At 40.8% G+C, this 23100-nt stretch overlaps 2 protein-coding genes across 4 annotated transcripts in view; one reads left to right on the top strand and one right to left on the bottom strand.

Annotated features, from left to right (window-relative positions):
- The first annotated feature begins 5590 nt into the window (after positions 1-5590).
- TDRD9 (tudor domain containing 9) overlaps positions 5591-23100 on the top strand; it is a 68455-nt gene continuing 50945 nt past the window's right edge. Inside the window, exon 1 of one of the 3 annotated variants that reach the window (XM_038179582.2) lies at positions 5591-5899. In XM_038179582.2, the coding sequence (XP_038035510.1) occupies positions 5742-5899 (158 nt within the window). In that variant the 5' untranslated portion in view covers positions 5591-5741. The remainder of the gene's footprint in view (positions 5900-23100) is intronic. The other 2 variants (XM_072038241.1, XM_038179583.2) reach the window with 2 other exon arrangements.
- Positions 8542-11551, bottom strand: RD3L (RD3 like). Its single transcript, XM_005029985.6, has 3 exons — positions 10927-11551; positions 10055-10360; positions 8542-9292 (listed from the first exon to the last, which is right to left on the bottom strand). The coding sequence occupies exons 2-3, from the start codon at positions 10351-10353 to the stop codon at positions 8995-8997; spliced, it is 597 nt and encodes a 198-aa protein (XP_005030042.3). The 5' UTR covers positions 10354-10360; positions 10927-11551; the 3' UTR covers positions 8542-8994.

The following is a 23100-nucleotide window of genomic DNA, read 5'->3' as shown; positions in this document are numbered from 1 at the left end:
TTAACTACACCACAACTATGACCCACCCTGTAATCACCACTGGCTAATATCTGTCAATTTGAAGCTCCCTTTCCTACATTTTATTTTGTTCCCTACTTTTAGCGCCTTTTGGTTTTATGTAGAGAAAGAAACAGTAAAGAAACTTCTCATTTGTTTTTTTTGGGGGGTTAGAAAACACAGCAAGGGCAGAAACATTGAAAACACAGAAAAAAAGGACTTGATGGGGAAAGAATCAGATAAGCCCTACCGAGGGAAAATACAGAACAACGAAGAGAGGAACTGTGGAAGAGAGGTCAAGAATGAATGAAAGATAGCTATCTATTCATTTCTAATCAAGTGAGTAACACTATACTGGCCTTTAGGGGAAAAAAAAAACTCACCGCCTGCAACTGACATAGCCCATGTCAGTATGAGTACTGACAAGAGTTTTCAGAGAAGTACAATCAGTAATTTTACTCTTAATAGGTGTAGATGCCAAGCTGAAGCAGAAGTATAAATTCTGTAGAAATTAAAGGCAACGAGTATTTTGAATGTTTACCATGTCATCAGCAGGCAAGGTTATCAAGCTCGTGACTATTCAAATACAAAATATTTAAGTTACAGACAGATATTACAGTAAGAGAAATTGAAACACAAAACCTTAAGCTGAAAGATTTACGATGTTTCAGTGATGTAGTTAAAAAGATGTACGTAAGCATGAAGTCATTAAAATGACTTAGGCCTCTTAATCTTCTCAAAAGCAGATTAAGCTGAACTTAAACAAAACATGACAAAGTAAAATTTTGATTTTATGCACTACGTATCCTTGATATGGATGTTCAGTATGTACAGTTCTGAAAACTCATTTTCCTAAGGTTTTTGTGTCCTCAAAATATTGCACTGCAAGCTGACAGTTACATCATCACACTTGGCACACTCAGTTAAGATATTTTTAAAGGCAATGGAGTATTTCAAAGGTTCTAACTGAAAAAGATGCTATGAAAAGTGGCATAATACTTTTATATGAAATGTTGGCTAATTCTATTAAGTTTAATTACAGAAATTCCTTTTTTTTTCCCATGGTACTATTGTAAAAGCTTTTATGTGGAACGTGGAAGAACTGCAGAAAACAAACGCATAGACTAAAAATCAATTTTCAATACAGTCCAGTATACTGTGTCCAACATGTTTAATTTCTTGTTGTTCAACAGATTTATTCTAAGTACAGAAGTATACCAGGTACAGTTTTAGAATTAACTTCCCTATGGTTGTAACTTGCTTCATGTACAGTAAAGATGATCAAACACCAAATTCATTCTCCAAGAAGAGATCTTTAATGATGGTCAGAAGACTCTGAAAAAAAGACAAAATTTAGACTGTTCAAACAGTAGAGTAAACCAATTCAAGAACATAGTTCAGAACCTAGAATAGATGACTGTATCTAAATCTGAGCATAATATTTGGCAGGTTCAACTGCCCTGATAAGTAAATCTACCACACCAAATGAAATACATAACAAATTCAGCTAACTGTAAGAATCCTTTTTCACACATTTTAAAATGCTATTGCAGCAAACTCTTCCGCAGCTTTGGAATGGTTATTGGTATTGGTTATTTATAATTACAGTTTATTTATGCTATTATCCTCAAGTCTATTATTGTCACTAATTACATATATAAAATGTAAATAATGTTTACATATACAAATTCAACTGGGAGCAAATGACTTATCTATAATGGTACAGAAAGTAAACTGAGTTATAGCAGCTCATGACAAATAAGAGGGTATTATGTAGTTAATACTTACTATCTGCCACTGCTTTTTTGCCTAGAGGAAAAGAAAAAACAAAACAAGCTGAACAATTACACTTAAAAAAAATAATCCTGTTTATATTTTACAGATAAATTTCAATTAGATTAAACAACTCACGATTTCTTGAGTGTGAATAAGATTTTTAAAAGTGTATGAGACGTACTTTTTATGGTACATTTCCATAAACATTATATATAAAAAATATTTTTAATCAACCAAGATTCTAAACATTATATATATAAATTATTTTTCATCAACCAAGATTCTATGTATTTAGAATTCATAGCCATCAAGACTCCCACTATAATTCGAGGAAAATTTTATACAGAATGGTAGTTTTGCATAGTGTGTGTGTGTGTGTGTGTATATATATATACACACAAAACTGAAGGATGTAAACTGAAGTAGTAACAATACCGTTTGTCTTAAAATCTTCTTTTGTAATTAAAATAACTTATTTCACATTACCATTTTAATTGTTCTCCTAAAAGTCTGATTTATGGTGACCAGACAAAAACATAAAGAAAAAAAAATCTTCGTAAGGCAGGCAGACATAAGAGGCTGTAAAATCTCCATCCTTGGAGGGACTCAGTTGAATTCTGACTGGTGCTATCAGCAACCTGATCTAGCTGCTCTGAGCAGTGGTTTGGAGCAGGTGACTTCAAGAAGTCCCTTGCAGCCAAAGTTATTCTACAACAACCCTAAACCTCAGGAAAGGCTACAGCTATTAAAAGCTATTTTCACTTTAGAGTGACATTTAGCTTACACTTCCTCCATATCAAGGTTCTTGGTAATTCTTAGTGACAGGTTGCAAAGGGATTGGCTTGGAAATTTTTCAGCATAGCCCAAATTGAAGAATAGGACGTTGAGTATAAGAATCTGTTGTAACCTTTTGCTTTGAGGGACCTGACCCACTCAAATATACTAGCTTTACATTAGATGTTCCATTTTTTCTCTAAGAAAGAGATCCAGCATCACCAAATAGAACACACTTCAATGTTCAGTCATGTGATGTACCTCATATTTGGAGGTGCATCATCCCAAAATTATAGTACTTAATACAGTTCACATGGGAAAACGTTCTTGAAGTTGCTTTTTTTTTTTTTTGCAAATGTTAAGAAAAAAAAATAAAAATCAAAGTTCTAGTTCAAAACAACGTTACATTCATTCTGGAAAAACCTAGAGAAAAAGCCTCTGGCTATGCATTTCAAGTTAGATGTGTGTTTTTAAAACCAGTGTCTACATTATTTAATATTCATAAAGCAGGCACAGTTACACTAGCTTGAGTGATTTTATTAGTGTAGCCTTCTACATCGAACACGATGAACTTTTATGGCAAAAACTTGGCCTTAAGGAAAAGCGTTACTTTCTCATTTGCTAGATATGTTCAAGGATAGCTTGAACTGTTATGGACAATCATTCTATAAAGCATGATTTTAATTAACAGTCGATGAAGATTAAAATGTTTAACTTACCACCATATGAAAGTTTGTAGTAGGTATAAGCTGTTAACGCTATACCGACCCATACTTCTTGATAAACTGTAGAGAAGTAGAACTTCATGGATCTCCATGACTTTGGAATCATGGCTTGCATCATCTGAAAGGTATCAGAAGTTCTGCAATGAGGAGTTTTGTAACTATATTCTTACCTGCTATGTATGTATGTGCATACACTTTATATATACACTTTTATACATCTATGTGTTATGCATACCAAAGTAGTATACATGTGCATTTGTACTTTATATGTATATTTATATATTTTTCATATATATTATACACATATATACACACAGCAGCAGCAGCAGTTAATGGGTTTGAAAAATAATCCCCCAATGTGCAAAGGTACTTATTCCAAAGTAAAGCATTGAAAATTCAGAATTAAGGTTATAATTTAACGGGCTAACACACACGAAAATGTACTCCAGCTGATGAAAGGACTCAAAGATGAACAACAGAGCATTTGCACAGCAGCAGTATGTAGGCTCCTCTCCTTTTATCGGTGACTTTTTATTTCCAGACTCTCTCAGGAGCAAAGCCTTGTTCCACACAAGCTAGACGAACTCTATCCTTACACTACCAAGTCAGTTTCCCTCCCTCGCCCACATCTAACATGTCTTCCAACATGGTAATTTCTACTCAAAATAGCAAAACACAAGATAAGCTACTAAATTCAAGATTTATCATGAATATATTACTTTTAAAATATGTCCCGAGAATAGAGAGCCTACTGATTTTTTTCCCTCCTTTGTATCCAGCTTTGTTAGTCAAGGTAAACACAGAAAGCTGTGTAAAAAATGTTTTAAAATAAAACTAACTCCCATACAGCACGTTGGCATACCATTTGCACCACATTACATAGCAATACAACATATTCTACTGTTTTCTACTTAAAAAGCAGAACACTTTATCCAATACAATACAACCCATTAAAATCAGTTATATACAGATACGGAAAGTCTATGTCAAGTCAGCATCCCAGAATAGAAAAACAGGTATTTTTTTTGACCTTCTGCGAGGTCATTCTCACTTATTTCCCAGTGCTACGTGTAAAGCATCCTTTAGCGACCATCAAGGGTAAAAGGAGGCAAGGGTTGCCAATGTCAAAACAACTGAAAAAATCTAGATGGCACTTAATGAAAGCATCCTCATGGAAATCAATGTATGAATACAGCCAAGTCCACATTTCTCTTTACTAGTTTATGGACAGACATCTCAATCACCTTCATATTTCCTGAAATGGTGCTGTGCTTTCACCTGTGCTAGTAAGCGCAGTGAAAAGCACTCCCCCCAGGTTTTTAGTGTTTGTTCACAGGATCACAGCATGGCTGAGGTTGGAAGGGACCTCTGGAGGTCACCCAATCCAACCCCTGCCGAGCAGGATCACCTGGAGCACACTGCACAGGATGGCATCCAGGCGGGTTGTGAACATCTCCAGAGCAGGAGACTCACACAGGAGAGAGACACAACCTCTGGCCAACCCGTCCCAGTGCTGTCAGCTCACAGCACAGAAGCGCCCCTCATGTGGAGCCGGGACCAGTTTGCGCCTGCTGCCCCTCATCCTGTGGCTGAGCATAACCGAAAAGAAACCGCTCCCATCCCCCCGTGCCCACCCCTCAGGTGTTTTTATATATTAACGAGGTCTCCTTTCAGTCTTCTTTTTTCCCAACCCAAACAAGCCCAGCTCTCTCAGCCTGCCCTCACAGCCCAGCTCTCTCCATCCCCCTCTCGCCATGCCCTTTCTGCTCCCCCCTCCCAAGCACACCCTCAGCGCCCCTCAGAGCGCGGCCCCGCGGCCCTCCCCGCACCGGGGGGGCGCCGGCAGAGCCGGGTCACGGCCGCCCCCCCTCACCCAGCACCTCCCGGGGGCTGCCCCCCGCGGCACCCACCCTGAGGGCCGGGGGGGAGCGCAGCGGCCGCCGAAGGTCACGGAGCGGGGACAGCCACCGGTGCCGCTGCGGGGGACGCCGGGAAGGGGAGGCACCGGCCCGGGAGGAGCTGCCGCGGCCCGGGCAGCGCCCTCTGCAGCCGCGGAGGAGCGGAGCCCGGCTCCCGGCCGCTCCTCCCGGCACCGGGGTGCCTGGGGAGCGGGCGGCACCGGCAGGCAGCCCCCCGTTGAGGCGGCTCCGCGCCTGGGGGCTGCTTCCCTGGGTGGAAGGAGGGATGTGGTGGCGGACCCCGGGACTGGGAGGGGGCCATGCTTCGTGTAGTGACTGGGATGGGACCGTGCTTCGTGCTGTGACCGGGACAGGAGCGCGTTTCGCCCCGGGGGAAGCGCAAACGGGGGCAACCACCGGGTCCTCCCCGCTCCGCCCGCCGCCCCCCACAACATGGCGGCCACCTCCCCTCAGCGCCGCCGCCCGGCTGAGGCGCCCGGTCACGTGGTGCGGGCGGGGCCAGGCCGAGAGCGGGAAAAGGGCGGCCGTGTGAGGCGCCGCTGTCGCCATCATGCTGCGGGCACTGACGGCGGAGCAGATCCGCGACTGGTTCACCGTCGGCAAAGCCGTGACCGCCGTCGAGTTTTTGGGGGGTGAAGCACACGCCACAGCCCCTCGAAGTCCCCTTGGCTGCCCCGATGGCCCTCGGGAGTCCGTGGTGGCCGTGGGGTGAGTGCGGGGCTCCTGGTGGTGAGGGTGAGGGGCTGCGTGTGGGGGCAGCTGCGGTGCCTTCCCTCAGTCAGCTCCGTGCCTGAGGTAGCAGGGCGAGTGGTGTGTGCCCTACACGGCCTGTGTGTGCTTCAGCTGTCCTTCAGTTCCTTGTGCCTGGCATGGCTGCAGCCTGGGGTGCTGCTCTTGGCTTCCTGGGTTGCGTGAACTGTCTCCTTAAGGCTTAGTCACAAATATAATACAAAACTGGACTGTCATAACGTCTGTCTTCTTTCAACCCCTCACGTAAAAGTGCTGCTGGTACTAGGTTCTGAATTACCAATGTAGATCTGCTCTTTATTCAAGAAGTTAAACAAAAAAAATGCGTAAATACAGTAATGGCTAGATGGGGTGGAATGGGATAAAGTTGCACCAGGGGAGGCTTAGGTTGGATATCAGGAAGAACTTCTTTACCAAAAGGGTTGTGAGGCATTGGAATGGGCTGCCCAGGGAAGTGGTAGAGTCCCCATCCCTGGAGGTCTTTAAAAGATGTTTAGATGAAGAGTGTAGCGATATGGTTTAGTGGAGGGCTGGTCAGAGGTTGGACTTGGTGATCTTGGAGGTCTCATACAACCTAGATAATTCTGTAAAATACTTAAAAGGTTTCAGTGTGGGAAAAAATGGCTATGCTCTTTAACTTGGGTTGTCACAGGTCCAGCTGTCTCCAAGTTAGCCCTTTTTTTTTTTTATAGCCATTTGGCTAAAGGCATCACAGGCTGTTCTGCCCAACACTTGTGCAGGTGGGAAACATTGCTGCTCTTTGATATTACTGCCACTCACCTTTCTGCCAGCAGAATGGTGTTTGTTAGCTGCCTGCTGATGGCAAAAATATCAGTAGGATCAGTGTGAGGAATCGCAGTTTCACATCACCTCATGCAAATCGTGTAGGCCTTAAGTAAAAAGCACTTAAACAATTGTGTTCTCAGGCAGTGACTGTCAGCAGGGAAATGATGGCTGGCCTACTGCAATGATACTGCTGAAAATATTCATATTCTGTAAGTTACTTCTCAATTCTGTATTTAAAAAATAAATTGACAAAGTAAGGTGTTGATGGACCACATTTCTTCAATCTTTGGATGATTTTTTCCTGTGCCACTTTGAGTTCCTAGGTTTCTTTCTCTCCTTTTTGCCCAGTTTGTTGCTGCTACAACTGGGTATAGTAGCCTAGCATCTGTTTAATCAGTAAAAGGTGTGTAAAAGTAAGCAAGAGTTTCTGTGCTTTTGCTTAGCATTGCGCTGGGAAACAACTGACTGTGATGCCTAGAGTTTTTTGTTATTAATTCAGTAACTGCCTTTTAGCGTGTTTTAGTGGTGGTCCTCATTTCTGGACTTGGAGGCCTGCATTTGCTTGTATTAAAGTGAAATTTATGAACAACGGAGAAGTTTTGTCAGTAGTCACTGTGTTTTTGACATGCACACCCACACCCCTACCTGCAGCCTCCATGTTTTGATGATCACGAAGGTAAGTGGACCCCACATGTTTACTGCCCTATCGTTTTCCATAAACTAAGATTTGGAAGCTACATTTGTGGGGCGTCTTCTCACCTGTTTTCCACTAAAAAGTTGTGAAGCTTCATGTTTTAAAAACCTTTTCTTTATATGAATTACTATTGCAGGGATCTTGAACACTTGACTAAATAAAAAATGTTTTCTGAAGCCTGTGTTGCAGATGTTACTAATACTAATTCTGCTAATGTCTTCGATATGCTCAGTAATTTACCTTCTTGCTTACAGAATAGTACTTGAAGCATAACTCCTTGAGGGAGCCTTGTCAGTGAGAAAATGCTTTCAGGCCATCCTTGTCCTAGTGCAGGGATCCACTTCTGGCTTGGTTTAGAACTGCACAAAAAGAATTGGATAGATCTTATTCTGTATTCGTAGAGCAGATTAAGTTTAAATGAATGCTTAAATTTATTTTTAAACCAGCAGCTAAGCAAAAGGAGGGCAGAGAGTTCATACCAGCTCTGAGTGCAGATCTGAGTTTGCACAACATATGAAGTTTCCCATATTTAGCTTATTGGAAGTGGGGGGGACCAGTTACTCTTGGTGATGAGATGAATTTTTTCATTACTGTAAACCTGTAGGAACTGATTAACTCTAGCCTTGTAGTAGTTTGTTAGCTGGCTTTATGCAAGAGTTTTGATGGTTTTGCATTTTTTGTATCTGGTATTCCACTCTCCTGTATGAGATGTTCTCAAGATCTGTGAATTTTCCAAAGGCTTCTTCAAACTATATAGCTACCTTTTGTGGAAGATACTGTGCAATTTGTTTCACCCAATTTCTATTGCGTTGCAAGGAAATTCGTTCTTAGGTGGAGAATAGTTGTGGCCTGTGTTTTCGCTGACTTTCTGCTCTAGTTGCCTGCTGTGACCATAACAACTGTGTGTGTCTGATCAGACTGATAAGACTTCATTATGAACACACAGTGATAAATAATGGCAACTGAAAATTTGAAAAGATCACCTCTTGCTTTTGCAATGATCTGTTGAACATCTCTTGCTGTTATAGAAATGTACCATATTTTTTACACGTATTTTACCTTGTTTTCACTTTAGAACTTATTCTTGAAGTTGAGAAATAATTGTCAGCTCCAAAAGGTATTTACCAGTTTATTTGGTACAACTGATATTATATTAAATCTTACATGGTATAAAGTTCCCACAGAGCCTAAAAGCTGTGTGACAAATACAGAAGTTCTTGCCTAATGCTTTGTGGAGTGGTGCTATTTCAAAATACGGAACGTGGTCTTTTCTTGTTTATACATCTATATCTGTCTACCTGAATGCTAAAAGGAAAACACCTCCATGTTTTATCAGCAGCAGCTATGTTTTTCGTTAAAAGGTGCCTACAAACACAACATTTTAAAGGAACAGTGAAGATAGGAGGAGGGTTTGTACTTAAAGCTTGTATAATGCACGGTAGCTATAACTGAAGACTTGGATTTAACTTGTATAAAAAGGGAGCGTGTCATATTTCCTACTCCTATGTTTGCGGATGGCAATCACAACAAAGGAAGACAAACACTACAAAGCTTTTTGAAAGAAACACAAACCCACTCAACTTGATGGGTAGTAATACGGAAGGTTCCAAATTCTGTCAGAGAAAGTGGGAAACATGCTTTGTGTGTTCTTGTCGACATAACTTGAAACAGTGGGGATTTCATGTTTCTCTGATTTGTTAGAACTGTCTCCACGCAGGCTGCAGTGTTCAGAGCAATTTGTATTCCATACGTCTACCAGTTGCTCTTGCTGGTTTTCTCTCTCAAGGGTAGTAAGAAAATCTTTTAAAACTTGCTTGAATATGTAGACTATTTCCCAAGGTAAAACATCATTTTCTGCCAAAACTTCACGAAATCTAGAAACAAACAAGAATTGAAATCGAATCATCAGGGCTGACAACTCTTTTTCCTCGCTCATCTTTTGAGGGAAGGTGAAGGAGGAGGAAATGACTGCGCTCTGGTGTCATTTATTCCTTGCTGCCACATTTCCCCACACACCTCCCCCAAAAGATTACAAGAGGAAGAGAGCTCTAACAATGCACTGGAAGCGGTCCAGCTATTATGAGGATTGTTATTCAGTATGCTTTTCCTTTTTTTTTTTTTCCCTCCTCCATCTGGGTAACTTGATTTAAACTGACTTTGCCCTTAGGTGTATTCTGGGCTTTAAAAGGCACATGGGCGGCTTCTATCATTTCTACGTGCCCCTGGAAAATATATTTAAAATACGAGTATAGGACAATTTTACATGGTAATTCCCCCACAACATTTCATATTTAATAGATAGTAACCAACTTACAAGTAAATTGTAATTGGTTACAATTTAATATTGGGGATAATGAACAGGAAGAAATGGAAGTATTGAGAGGTCACATTTTTAAGAATGCAAGACTTCCCTTGTTTAGGATTAAACCAGGAAAATCCCGATATTCAAAAACTTCACCTGTACAACATCATAAAGCACAGGTGTAGTTTCTAAAACATCTATAAAATACACTCAAGCTGATGGTCATAGTTACTCTGGCAGAAAGATCAGAGCCATGCATACGCTTGGAAAAGATAAAGAAAATATAGCTTATTTATGCTCCAGTACTCAAGGCTAGAGGAGTAGGAGTAGTTACCTGCTGAGGACAGTTCCAGTTTGGCAGGGCTGGATTTGAGAACAGAGAACTTCCAGCTGCCGCTGCTCTGTGGCTGGGATTGTTGCTTGAGGATTTTGGTAGTTCTTCAGCCAGTTGTAATCCGTGCCAGGTTTCTGGACTTTCTGTTCATTTTCAATCTCTTGCACTAATCTTTCACGCTCTTTCAGGTGCCATTTCAGTTCCCTCAGCAAGGTTTTGGTAACGAGTTCTGATCCAGGATACCTTGTGGATTTGTAGGAATCATTCTTTGACCATTTCATCCAGCCAAAAAGTGGCATTTTTAAGCTGTGGGGAAAAAATAAAACAGTATTTTGCTAATTTCTGTCAGGCCGGTAGTGTTTATACCTACAGGCTTCCTTTTAAGCTGCTGACTGTTTTAAAGTAAATTTATTCCTGATGGTAACATTTCTTGCACTACAATATAAGAAGCGATAGTAATCGGCAAGCTGTAATTAAATCTGACAGGCCTTACATTTTATAATGTTTTACATCTGTTTTCCAAGTTAACACTTTCAAATGCTGTAAACTTCAGAGTTGTAAGTGCATATTTATCATCTTGAAATTACGTCATGTTGTTTTTCCTGAGAGCATATGAGGTAGTTAAAAAAAAAAAAAAAAATTAAAAATTGAAGTAATTCTTGAAAGTTTAAAAAAATAAATTGCTAAAGTTAAGTGCTGCAACTCCGTACAAGTCCAGCTTAAAACTTCTGTATCACTTTGTATTTTTACATAAATTCCTATTGATGTAACCTCTGGAAACTGAAATCTGGTGGAATAGACTTCTAAATTGCAGTTAGTTACAAGCCATGCAGACACAAGCATACGAATCAAAAGGAAATAACATAAATTACCTTAGCAGTTGTCTGACCAGTGTTGATTCAGGTGAGTTTGCTTGAAGGTCTCTTATTCTAGCATATACTGTTTCCAGGCTGTTAACTACTGGTGGAAGAAAAAAAGCTTTTTTTCTTTATTTACTCAAACTGTGCTTACAAAAATGACTTTCAGTACTGAACATGGCAGTTTAAGTTTTTCTGCTTTTAAGGTTCTTTCTCACCCCCTATACCAGAGAGCAGCAGTAATCCATTTAACCTAATGTGGTCTCTCAGACACTTCCTACAAAGTCCATTAAGGTTTCCTACCTTTGGATTGAGTTCTGATGGCAGCAGTTAAAAAAAAAATAAAAATGTAACAATTTCAAATGCTTGTTGCTAAATCCATCTGAAGGTATTGGTGGCAGTGAGATGAATAATGATTGTCTGGAGCAACTCCAGACGCGCTTCTAGCTGAAGTTAAGGCTGTCGGATGCTGTGATGCTTGGCTGTGCATAGCTGTAGGTCACAGTTTAGAGCTGTATTTTTATGCCTGTGGAGTGCTAAAAATAGCTCTGTTGCTTTTATCATCAACCTAAACTTTCAGGCCAGTGAGATGCTGAAAGACTTTCTCCCCTTAGAGGGGGGAGCAGGCTGTTGTACCGTCACTTCTGAACGGCTAAGAATAGGCTTCCTCCAGCACAGAGCATCTCGAGCCTTTGTTTGCCGAGTGTTGCCAGAACAGAGCTGTTTGACAGTTGCTCAGGATTTTGGCTGCTATATTAAATACTTTTTCCAGATGAATTTCATCATTCTCATGGTACTACGCTTTTTTGTTACCGTGCATAACATAGCTGTTAGCATTTTTAATTAACATTTCAAATGTGTTTAAAGAAGCCAGTCTGTAACACCTACGGTGTGCCATGAACGACGCACTAATCTAATTAAAGGAGTGGAATGAGAAGGAAATGCAAATTGAGGTCAAACTGATGTAAAAAGCCCAGAATGTAAAGTCTTACCATGGACATTGCTTCCTTCTCAACTGGCTGTCAGTTGCCTTTTCCCTCTTCCCTTGACGAGCGTTTTGAGCAGATCCATTTTTTAAGATTAATTTCCAGGGATGGCGTTGCGCGCAATAAAGGTCGCTGAAGCAGCCATTTTCCGTTCCAGTTCTCTGGTCTCTTCCTATTAATCTAAACGATAGGCATGGTATATGAAGTGCCTTCCCTCCTTGTCTTCCTTGTTAGAATGGCTAGCTTTGCTCCTCTAAGTATTTTGCCTTCCTACTTTTTTGCCTCCACTGGTGTGTGGAACTGTTGGAGGAACGAGGCTTCTGTAAATTTGTTCTAGATGTCATACAACATAAAGGATGACGTGTGGGGCTGTTATTAAAGCTGATATTACTTATACATTGGAAAAATCCAGATGTCAGTAGTAATCCTCTTCAAGTGGAAGGTTTTCACATTGCATTGTATGTGGTACTATGAAAAATGAAGGGAGCTAGGTTTATGATGACAGAACTGTCCTGACAGATTTTCAGATGAAATTAAAATGTTCCTTGCCACCTCCTTTACAGCAGTTACCATGTCACCGCTTACTTTCCAATTTGATACAGAGGAGAAAAAAATGGTGTACAGCGTAAAACCACTGTAATGTCTTTGCAAATTAAGGAGATGTGTGCTCGAAGGTGTGCAAATTAATGAAATGAGAAAGCTACAACAGTGGGTTTTGTTGTTCTGCTTTTGTTTTTTCACCTAATCTTTGGTTATACCGTGAAATTTTGTGAGTCTGGATACTGAGAATGATGCTTACCTTTTCACTGGAAGAGGAACACTGACACTGAAAATCGTGTTGCTTCTAGTTCTGTACGTGTTTCAGATCTGCTTTTGGGACGATATGGCTGTTTGTGCGAGTCTGACACTAGGAACTGGAACTTGATTCCATCTAACCTGCAGTGTACCAGAGTTCTGCAGTGCTGTATCGAGATGAAAGTTGCAGCTTGACTTCAGCAGATCATGGGGCTGTTCCCTGACGGCATTAATGAGTGGTCTTACTGGTAGCTACAGCTGTTATATCTTAGCCTGGGGGAAGTCTTTGTTTTGATTCCTCTCATTAATTTTTAGGCGCAATACAAATGGTGTGAAGTCATTATTACTTACCTTCAGTGTTTGTTTTGTAAATACACGTTCTTTGAGTTATTACTGGGGGAAAATGGTTTGGTTACCTTGACAGTCCTGTAGCAATCTTGCACTTGAGTCTGTAAATCCAGGGATGCTGTGCTTTTAGAAGTTATTTAGGTTCTGAGTTTCTTGCCTTTTGTTTTCCTTCTGAATCATCTACTTCTGGTACTAGTGGCTAAAACACATCATAGTACTTGAGAGAAACTGTAACATTAGTTACATAATGATGAGTAATTTTTTGTTAATAAGCCATAACTTACTCTGCCATTGAAGCAGAACAGTTGTTAACTAACTGATACATTTTGGGTAAATTAGCTCTAATGGTCTGTGTGTAAAATATAAAATGACAGTTGAAGATGCTTTAGATCTTGCTTTCCTTCAACCTCCTTATTAGATAATTTTCCTACTTTTCTAGGCAAAGAATGTAATTAATTCCTAAAGCATCCATTTCTGTAGCTTTTTTTTTTTGAATTGCAGTGAACGCTATCTTATGTGCTGGTAAATCAGATTTTTTCATACGTGTATTTCTTAGACTTGTTCTTAAGTTAACCATTTTTCTGTAGTGGGTTTTTAGGCTTGTTTTCTGATGTTCTCAAATTGAACTGAGGGAGCAGCAACAATTGCTGGAGCCAAAGTGCAGGTTTCCTTTCATAAATCATCTCAGACAGCTTTGGTAGCCCTTCCTTGCTTGCTGTGACAGATTCCAGGTTCGTCAGCAAAGAGCCTTGTTCCAAAGGAGTAGCTTTAAAAGAGCACAAGTTAATTGGAAATTAAACAAGCAATTGAGGAAATAAGAGAGGCAGTCAGTGGCTAAAATAGTATCTTTTTCCTAGCAGCCCTGTGTGAGACAAAGGTTATTTCTTTTTCTTTTGAAATGCCTTTCTACAAAACGGACTTTCTTGAAAAGCTTCGTAGCTGCTTATATTTATCCTGTGGACTTCCTGGCACCAAAAAAATTTATTCCAAAACCTTAAGGTGTTCCTCCTCCTGCTATACTCATGGTCTTTAACCAATCTCAAGTAAAGAGGAGCTCCAAATCAAAGTTAGTACTTGTTGAACTGTGAAATCTAGTGTTCTACAAAGATGTTTGCTGCATAAGCAGCTGACTAGGAGTCTGCATAGCTAGTTTGTAGAGATGTTGGGTGAGGCGGAGAGAAGTGGGGCTACTCATTTTTCTTCTTTCTTGAAAGGACAGAATGCTTTTTTCTAGCATTTCCACAAGCAATCACTAAATGATTTTTTTTATTGTGCCGTGCATATGGTTTGTGCACTGTGCAGATTACTCCTGCTGTGCATGCTAAATACTTCCATGCTTTTTGGGAGCCTTTTCCTAAATTCTCTGTAGAAATGGAGGCTTGGGGAAGCTCTGACTGCAGCTAGGTGGCTTGACTTGTGTCTTCTGTGCCATCAGACCATGTGAAGAATAAATGCTTCATCTTGAGGATGGCTGAATAGAGCTAGGCAGTCTAAAACAGATTTCCATGACAGAGCACATATGTAACATATATAAGACCCTTAAGCTTTAGCACCACTAGAGGTGTGAAGACATCTGCATGTGAAATGACAGAACTGCTGAAACCCATCTCTGTGGTAGTGGCTGCTTTGAGGTGGATTTTTATGGGTTATGGTGCATGTGTTTGATTTCTTCATGTCTTCTAGGTGTGTTAGTTTCATGGCATTTGGTTTACAAATACAGGAGAGAGGAGACATTGAGGTAGCTATAGTTACGTTTCCATAGTTACGTGCACAAAATAAGCATAATTTACTTTAACCTATTCTAGAGTAATTTCATGTTGAAACTTTTTTTATTTACTGGCCTCAGTAAACATACGTGCTGCTTGTAATTTAGAAGGGGAAGAAGGGAATGTCAATTTAGTGCAGAATCAGTACAGGTCATCTGGCAAGAATTCCTCTGAAGATAGCACCACATCCATGACCAGGGTTGTGTCCTGGGTATGTTTTGTCCTGATGGCACATGCCCAGCATGTGCTGTGACAAACGTCACCGTTGATAAATGGTTGTTTGTAATGTGTGGCTTGGTGTGAAGGGTGGAAGCGTGGGCCATTGCTCTCATGTTCAACCTGATAATGCCTGGTGCCCAGTGTCTGATCTGGGAGTTCCTCTTTGGTCTCCTCCTGTTAACCTCTCGCAATTGGAGAGGAACCTTGAGTAAGATATTCTGGAATCAAATACCTGGTATGTGACTGCAATTATTTAGCACTTAAGTAGAAGATTTGTTTGCTTTTCAAGTTCTGCAAGGTTAAAATCTTTGAATTTCCTTGTCAGGTCTCTTCCAGCTTATGTTATCAACTAGGAGCCCTTGGCTCCATGTTAAAGGCACAGCACAACAGCAGAACAAGAACAGTTGCATGCACTTGTGATGCAAATGCAACAGAAAACAAGGATTTAAAGAGCTAACACCACGGGTACACAGTGTGTACCCATGTTCTGAGGGCGCTGAATGTGCCTGGAGTTTGACTGTGAGACAGTGGCAAAGCATAACTTGAGAGGAGTACTTGAAGAATAAAGGTGAGGAGCTTGTGTGGATGTTCACAGGACACTTACTCAAGGCTAAGTGATATCAGGGGAGAAAATAGGGTGGGTTCTTAGAACGCAGTAAGTGAACCGTGGAGTCTGGCATCATGAGTTCCTCACTAACCTAGATACCAGCTACTTCAGAAGATTGAACTGTTCCTGGCAAGGTAGTATTTCTTAGCTAAAACGAGGTGACAGCAGATGTTCATTTTACTCTGATGCTTTCCAAAAGCTTTAGAAAGCTTAATCAAAGAACTAAGTAAACTAATTTCTTTAGCACAATAAACTTGAATATTTGCACTGGTGTGTGGTTAAGTAAGTTTTAAGTTCTGATTATGACCTTTTAGTGTTACTGTAGTAAAGGATTTGTTGTAATCATGTAATGTAGAAAGTGTGTTCTCAAAACATTCTTGCAAAATCTGAAATCCTCAGGAAGAAGGAAAGTTCTCTAGGGAGCAGCTGTTCTTCCAGTGTAGTGTTTTCCTAAGAAAAGTATTGTTCTGTAACCATACTCTGGGAACTAGTGAAACTGTTCTACTTTTGTCTTGGGAGAAAAAGCTGCAAATCCAAGTCAGCTTTCAGTGCAGGAAGGAAGGCTTTAATCTTTCTGTACATCTTAACATCACATACATAAAGGAACTTCCTAAACTGAAAAGCTGGTCCTGTACTGAAATAAAAGCAGTCTACTTAAACCTAGAGTTACTGCTGTGCTGGTCTCTATGAACTACAAATTCAAAACTGGTTTGTGGTGGTTGAGTGTGTTGTAGGCCACGACACAGTATTCTTTGACAGAAAGCCAATTTGAGAAGTAGCTGACCCTGCACACAAGTTAGTTCACCTGACTCCGTGTGCCATGGAGCTGGGCTTTTGAACAGCCTCACTGAAGTGAATTCAGGGGAGAAGGAAACTGTAAAAACGCTTCCATTTAACCAAATACTGCAGTGTGACAAATTGCAAAAACAGGTGGAGGAGAAGGTTCTTATTCTTTACTACAGAAGATTTAGGACATCAGTACCATCTGTGATCTGAGATGCTTCTGACTTGTCGTTGAAAGAGGCAAATGCAGTTCTCGTCATGAATGAGAGAGTTGTAATAACACACCAAGGAATTGTCATCAATAGTCTTGTTTGCCCAAAAGTATTGGCAGCAGGTTGTAACCACTGCTAGCTAGCTAATGTTTTAACAACTTGGTGTAGTGGTGTGTGCTCCATATTTGTTCGTAGGTTATAGTCACACACTCTGGTTTGTCACCTGTCTGATTTTGTGAGGAGTTGGTGCTTCAAGTTATTAGGAAGGTTACCACCAGTACTACCAGTCACCTGAGAAAAGAGATTTCAGCTTTGTAGCTCTCTGTAGCTAGCAGGTAAGATGATGTGCCTCCATTTATAAGCTGTCCCACTCCTTGGATTTAATGATCAACTTCGCAGTGCATTTTTCTTTGATATGGCAGAACAACTCGCTGGAGCTGTTTCAGGCTACAGACAGATGGTGAGTCTACCTCCTCAGATCTTACAGACAGCCTTGGATGGCTTTCACTTGTTAACAACTATGAACAAAACTTGCCACAAGCTGTGACAGCTAACAACAGTAATAATTCCCTCTTAACAGCGCTAGCTGACAGAGTTGTGTTAGCTATCACTGTGCTACCATTCCTGTGGTGAATATAACCAGGGCATGCTTGAAGCTGATGTCTTCCAGTCCCACTTTCTGTAGCATTCACATCTGGTGCTGGTGACACATCACTAATAGGCAGGGGAGTTACAGGCATTAGTTAGAAATCGAGAGGATCCTGCATTTGATACTTTGTATCAAATTTGATACTTTTTAATTTTTAAACTCTTAATTCCATTGTAATTTGGAGCTTTTAGCTGGTTTACACCAAATTGTTCATTTTTTTATTGTTTTGAGGATTTTTTGGCTATTTGGCCAAGTTCCTTCTCTTTATGCTTAGAGCGGAGGAGATGAATTCGAGAGTTTTAAGGAGTATAAGTGCTTTGTGGGTATTGCTAAGGGATCAGAAGCCATGCCTGATGGTCACTGTTTTTGATTTATGTTGATGTGAACACCTACTTTTTACTACAATTCATAACTAACTAGAACTCTAATTTCCATAACTGGCTGACTAGTGGGGACAGGTTTGGGTGTGTGGCTTTCCACCATCTGCCTCAGGTAATAGCTGCCATCTTCTGCACAGCCCTACTTGAGCTCTCTGCAGAAGAGAGCTCATAAAACAGCTCACCTCCAGCAAAAAGTCCAGTTCTGAAGCCCAGAAGTTCTTCCCAGTCTCCCCAGTGGAAAATAAAATATAAATAAATAATAAGAGACCTGTAGGGACAGTAACCTTGAGGATAAGGGCTGTTTCGTCCCGGCATTTCTGGTTGTTACTGTTCTTGCATTTTAACTGTGGATGAGGTAGAAGGCAGGAGGTTTCACAGAGCTATTACTCTGTCAAAGAACAAATATTTTTGAAATGTTGAGCTTACCTAGTCAGAACTGTTTTAGTGTGCTCCATCCCCAGCTAGTTCAAGTTTGAACAACGGTCCTTCTGACTAACTGCTTGCTATGAGGAGGAGTCATGTGTGTATTTAAGTGCCTTGATACAAAGACTTCAGCTACCCAGATATTTAGAACAGTGCTGTTGTGTTTGGAGAAAAAAAAAACAAAAACACATGCAGCTCACTGATTCTTAGATTCTTAAAGTGATGTGCAATTTTTTGGTAAAACATATTTTAGTATTTAATGGTTTAGCTTCACTTATTCTGAATCCAAGTGGTATCTTTTATTTTTTAGACTGAAACATGACAATCTTTTGAGTGACAGTACATTTTCTTTTAAAGTTGGTTATTTGTGCAGGTAAGACCAGTCTTCTAAAAGTCCAGAATGCCCACTGCCAGTTAGGAGGAGAGTCATTTTTAGTATGTCCTTCAGTAAAGCCCGTGGAAGGTTATTTACTGTCATGGCAAATGTTCCGTTATGTAAAGTGTCACATTATTTTAGTTTCAGAGAACAGACTTTGAAATGGTCTACTGTATATATTGTACTAAAATTGTACAGCAAAATATTCCTCTGCATGCCATAAAGCCAAGGGGCTTTTCAAGTGATTTTCCTCCATCTCCCAAAGTTCTCTAAGAAGGTGGGTGACTTGTGTGTGATAGAAGCCAGGAGGGCAGTCCTCTTGTGATCTGGGAAATGAGTGACAATGGTTTTATGTTCACCTCCAGTCCCATGTGAACAGAGACTTTCATGGCAAATGAGGCAGAATATAAATGAACAGAAAGGACAAGTACAAGTATTGTTAAGAACACTGCCATAGAGCACTGGGTTTGTTTGCTTTTTTTTTCTTTTTCAGTTGTTTGTCTCTGCAGTACAAATACATATCAGGTTATAGCTGATGGGAGTTCATATCCACAAAATAGCTAATAGAAAATAACCTGAAATTCCTCTTTATTTGCTCTGCAGCCATCTTAATCTTTGGAGTGTCATTACGTATTGGAATATTTTCTTTATACAACCATGTTTGCTGAGTTGGCAGTGTTCTTCAGGGAATAACTCTATCTGTTTCTCTACATTTAAAAAGCTGGTTTGTTTGTTTTCCAAACCTCAGTTCTAGAGACATTAACAGTGTTCAGTGTGTGTATTGGTGTTTTAACATATGTTGCTGTGAAGAGCCAAATAAATCACCTGTCAGTTGTGATTGAGGGTTGGCGATTGATTCTGGTTTTGAGAAATGTGTGTACAGAAGTGGTTGGTTTAATACTTCAGACGATGTTCAGATATTAAGTTTACTGAGTGTATTCTGGTGTGATGGCCTTGTTGACTTACTAGAGGTCACTCTGTAGCTTGAAGAAAAGGAAGACCTTTATCTACTTGAAGTTATTTAAGGAAAGGCACCCTCTATGGATTTGAGAGCATTTGGAATTTAATGTGTCAATGATTTCTGGTGTTAAACTGTGTTTCCCTTCTAGTAATTCCCCTGAAGTGGCAGCTGCATTTAAGTTTGTCATGACACTGATTTGACCTTTAAACCCAAATGAAATATTAAAACAATTTTCTCTCAATCAAGTCCTCAAACTTATTTTTTTGTAAGTCACACGTGCAGAGATCAGTCATACTTCGGAAAAAGGTTATATTGGTTAAATTACATGCTAAAGAACAAGGAAAGTAAGTAACCCATCATCTCATAACAATATTAATTAGCACATTCTTTTTGCAAGATATGTAACGCCTCTTGGCCTGTGTAGAAGCCTTCTGCTGGCCCCTGCCACTCAGGCTCGAAGTTGCTGTGTCTGCTCCTTCTGGGAGTATTTTGCAGAAAGAGCAGGTAGGTCCTGAGTTGTCTACAGCTTTTAAGTAGCTGGTGTGTTACGTTCTGCAGCTGTTAGGACTTAACGAGTTAACTTGATGACAGTGACATTACTGATTGATGGTGTTGTCAGTGGTTTATCATTTTATCAGCCTCTGTCCATGTGGGGTGATGAGTTTTAATGTCATATATTTCCTGCAGGTTCAGCTGCAGAAATCTGCCTGCTGCTGAGGATGAAATGTGCTTTGGATTTGAGTAAGATCAACCCCAGCCTCCCCACCCTGTTTTTTAATAAGGGGGAAGGGGGGGGGGGGAAGAACAAAACACAGAACATCTCATCTCCTGGTTTTCTTCAAATTGAAATAATGACTTTTTTTCAATAATCATGTTAGAGTCAAGAAAATACTTCTTACTGCCTCTTAATTTGTTACAATTACGAATTTATATATGCAACTGAAAAGTTTTGTTTGCCTACATTGTAATTTATTTAGGGGATTAGAAGACCTGGGGACTCTTCAAGTAGCTGATTGCTTAGGCTGCAATCTGGGAGACCTAAGGAATATGCCCTATAATAGGGCAGGTATGCTGAAATGCAGGCTCTCGCTGTGTCGGAGGGAATAGAAGTGGGGAATAGAGAAGTGGTTTATTGGGCAGGCACATCTTCATAGGGGAATCTTGACAAGTCCTTTCATTAGTGTTGTCCTCTTCTTACATGGAATGGATCTAAATTTTCTGTGTCTTGTCATTCCTCAGCTGTCAGCAAATTCTTGTTAAAACTCATCAGAAAAGTACTCCATCCCTTTCTGTTTGTCCATGTATAGGATGATGCCTACTGATGCTGGGTTATTAATGGTTGTACAGGAGGGTTGTGTTGCTCTGATGACCCATGAGAGTGCCAGAGGGTTCAGAAGGAATTTCTTTTTCAATTTGTTTAAAAAAACCCAAAATATTATTTTGGTAAGCTTTTTATTTTATTGAAGCTGCAAAGGTCAGCATTAAAACATGGAGAACTGATGTAATGAAGGTTGTTTGTTCATTTCGTATGCCCATATGCAATTTCCCAATTACATATGATTTTCCTCGAGACTATAGCCTGGTTCACTGCAAAGAGTGAGCAATGTTCATTCTTAATGAGTGGCTATTAAATATTTTCTTCATTCATTGCATAGCCTCAGGTTTATTTTCTGCATGCTGCGTTCTGAATACAGAAAACATCACATCTGAAAGAAAATACCCAAACATGCACACAAAAAGTAATGCATTGCCTCCAATCACTGAGGTCACACTGTCCTCGTTCTCCTGGAGTTGCTCAGGTAAAGGTCAGAGCTTGTACTGCTGGGAGCCCATTTTGAAGTGCTTAATAATTCTTCTCTAGGACTGCTCATTTGAATATATCTGGTATTATATGAAACAGGGTTTATTAATTGACTTCATCTGCAGCTTACGTGCCTGTTCCTCTTCAAGCTCTTTACAGGAGATGAGGAGCACAGACCTGTCTTTCTCCCCCACGGATGCTCCCTCTTAGCAGAAGCTTTTTGGTGAAGCGGTTTGCTTGTGGTTGCTTGGGGTACAGATGGTTCATACCCACTCTTTTTATGGCCATGCTTGCTGTTTCAATCACTGCTTTGTTGTTGTGGATGACTCAAGGACCGTTTGCATTTACTGCATAATCAGGTTTATTTCTGTGCGTCCGGTGTGCTCAGTGAGGCTGTAGTCGCAGGGAAACAAAAACAATTGGCTACATCACTAAAATCTCTATCATGTGCGTGCAGTGGTGCCAAACTGAGACTGCATGGTCAAATTTAATTATGGTGTTTTCAGCTGCTGAATGCTTGACTTACAACTTCATCGTATTTTGTGTTTAATATATATTCACTGGAATAACCTACTTGAGAGGTGGGCTGACAGGATGTGTTTGAACTCCTTGAAATCCATTCTGAGATGGAGGCCTGCTATTTGGGAAGGGTTTGGGCGGTAACCCTGCTGTAGGCTGCCCTCTGCACATGGGCAGCTGTTTCTCTTGTGGCAGTTGCAGTTCTGCACACAATCCTTTTGAACACTGTGTTGAGATATTCAAGAGTTGGGGAAACGTTGACTTGGTTCTGCACTCAAAATATTGTTAAAATAGGATGTGAAGCCATTATGAAGGCTTCTTTGTTGTTCCTCTCACATCTTGTTGACAGCAGTGTGGTGATACACACGTGGTGCTTTCTGTAGGAGGACATAATGACTGATCCCAGTGAATCATCTGTGGCAGAGCCAGGCTAGTCCAGAGCTTGCCTTGCCAGAGAAGGTGGGCACTTGTGTTATCAAGGCTTTGTGAATTAATGTATGATGAGAAATGTGTGTGAGAATGCCTTGTTAAACATCTCTTGCTGTTCTCAATTTAATTGCCTTTGAGGTCAATGTTGCTTAATCATGGAATAGCTTGAGTTGGAAGGGACCTTAGAGATCACCCAGTTCCAACCCCTGCCACGTGCGGGGATCCCACCCACTAGATCACGTTGCCTGGGGCTCCATCCAGCCTGGCCTTGAACACATGGGGCATCTACAGCTTCTTTGTGCAACCTGATATTCATATTCAGGTCAAGAAATAGAGGCTTTAGTCCAGTTATAAAATGTTTCAAAGCCACAGACAAACAGATTTGCTATTCAGTACCTAGCCAAAGTTTGCTGTGGTGGTTTAACCCGGCCAGCAGCTAAACTCCACACGGTTGGCTCACCCTCCTCCCTCCCTCTCTGGGATGGGGGAGAGAAACGGGAAAGTGAAGCCCGTGAGTTGAGATAAAGACAGTTTATTAAGACAGGAAAATAGTATTAATGATGATGATAATAGTACTACTACTAATAACATGTACAAACAGGTGATGCAGAATGCAATTGCTCACCACCCGTTGACCAGTGCCAAGCGTAATCCTGAGCAGTTGGCGCCCCCACCCCGGCCAGCCACCCCTATACATTGTTTAGCATGACACCAGATGGTATGGAATACCCCTTTCTCCAGTTAGGGTCAGCTGTCCTGGGTCTGTCCCCTCCCAGCTCCTGCTGCACCCCCAGCCTGCCCACTGGCAGGACAGAGCAAGAAGCTGAAACATCCTTGGCTCAGTATAAGCACTGCTCTGCAACAATTAAAATATCAGTGTGTTATCAGCACTCTTCTCATCCTAAGCCAAAACATAGCACCCTACCAGCTACTAG

The sequence above is a fragment of the Anas platyrhynchos genome, chromosome 5, assembly GCF_047663525.1.
Source record: "Anas platyrhynchos isolate ZD024472 breed Pekin duck chromosome 5, IASCAAS_PekinDuck_T2T, whole genome shotgun sequence".
NCBI lineage: Eukaryota > Metazoa > Chordata > Aves > Anseriformes > Anatidae > Anas > Anas platyrhynchos.
This window is presented reverse-complemented; position numbering and strand designations above follow the sequence as displayed.

Excerpts from the sequence above, each read along its gene's own strand:
- RD3L (XM_005029985.6), bottom strand. The coding sequence starts at position 10,353 with ATGCCACTTTTTGGCTGGATGAAATGGTCAAAGAATGATTCCTACAAA. Across the intron at positions 9,293-10,054 it reads ACTGGAACTGTCCTCAGCAG|ATTTCGTGAAGTTTTGGCAG; the intron begins GTAACTACTCCT and ends GTTTGTTTCTAG.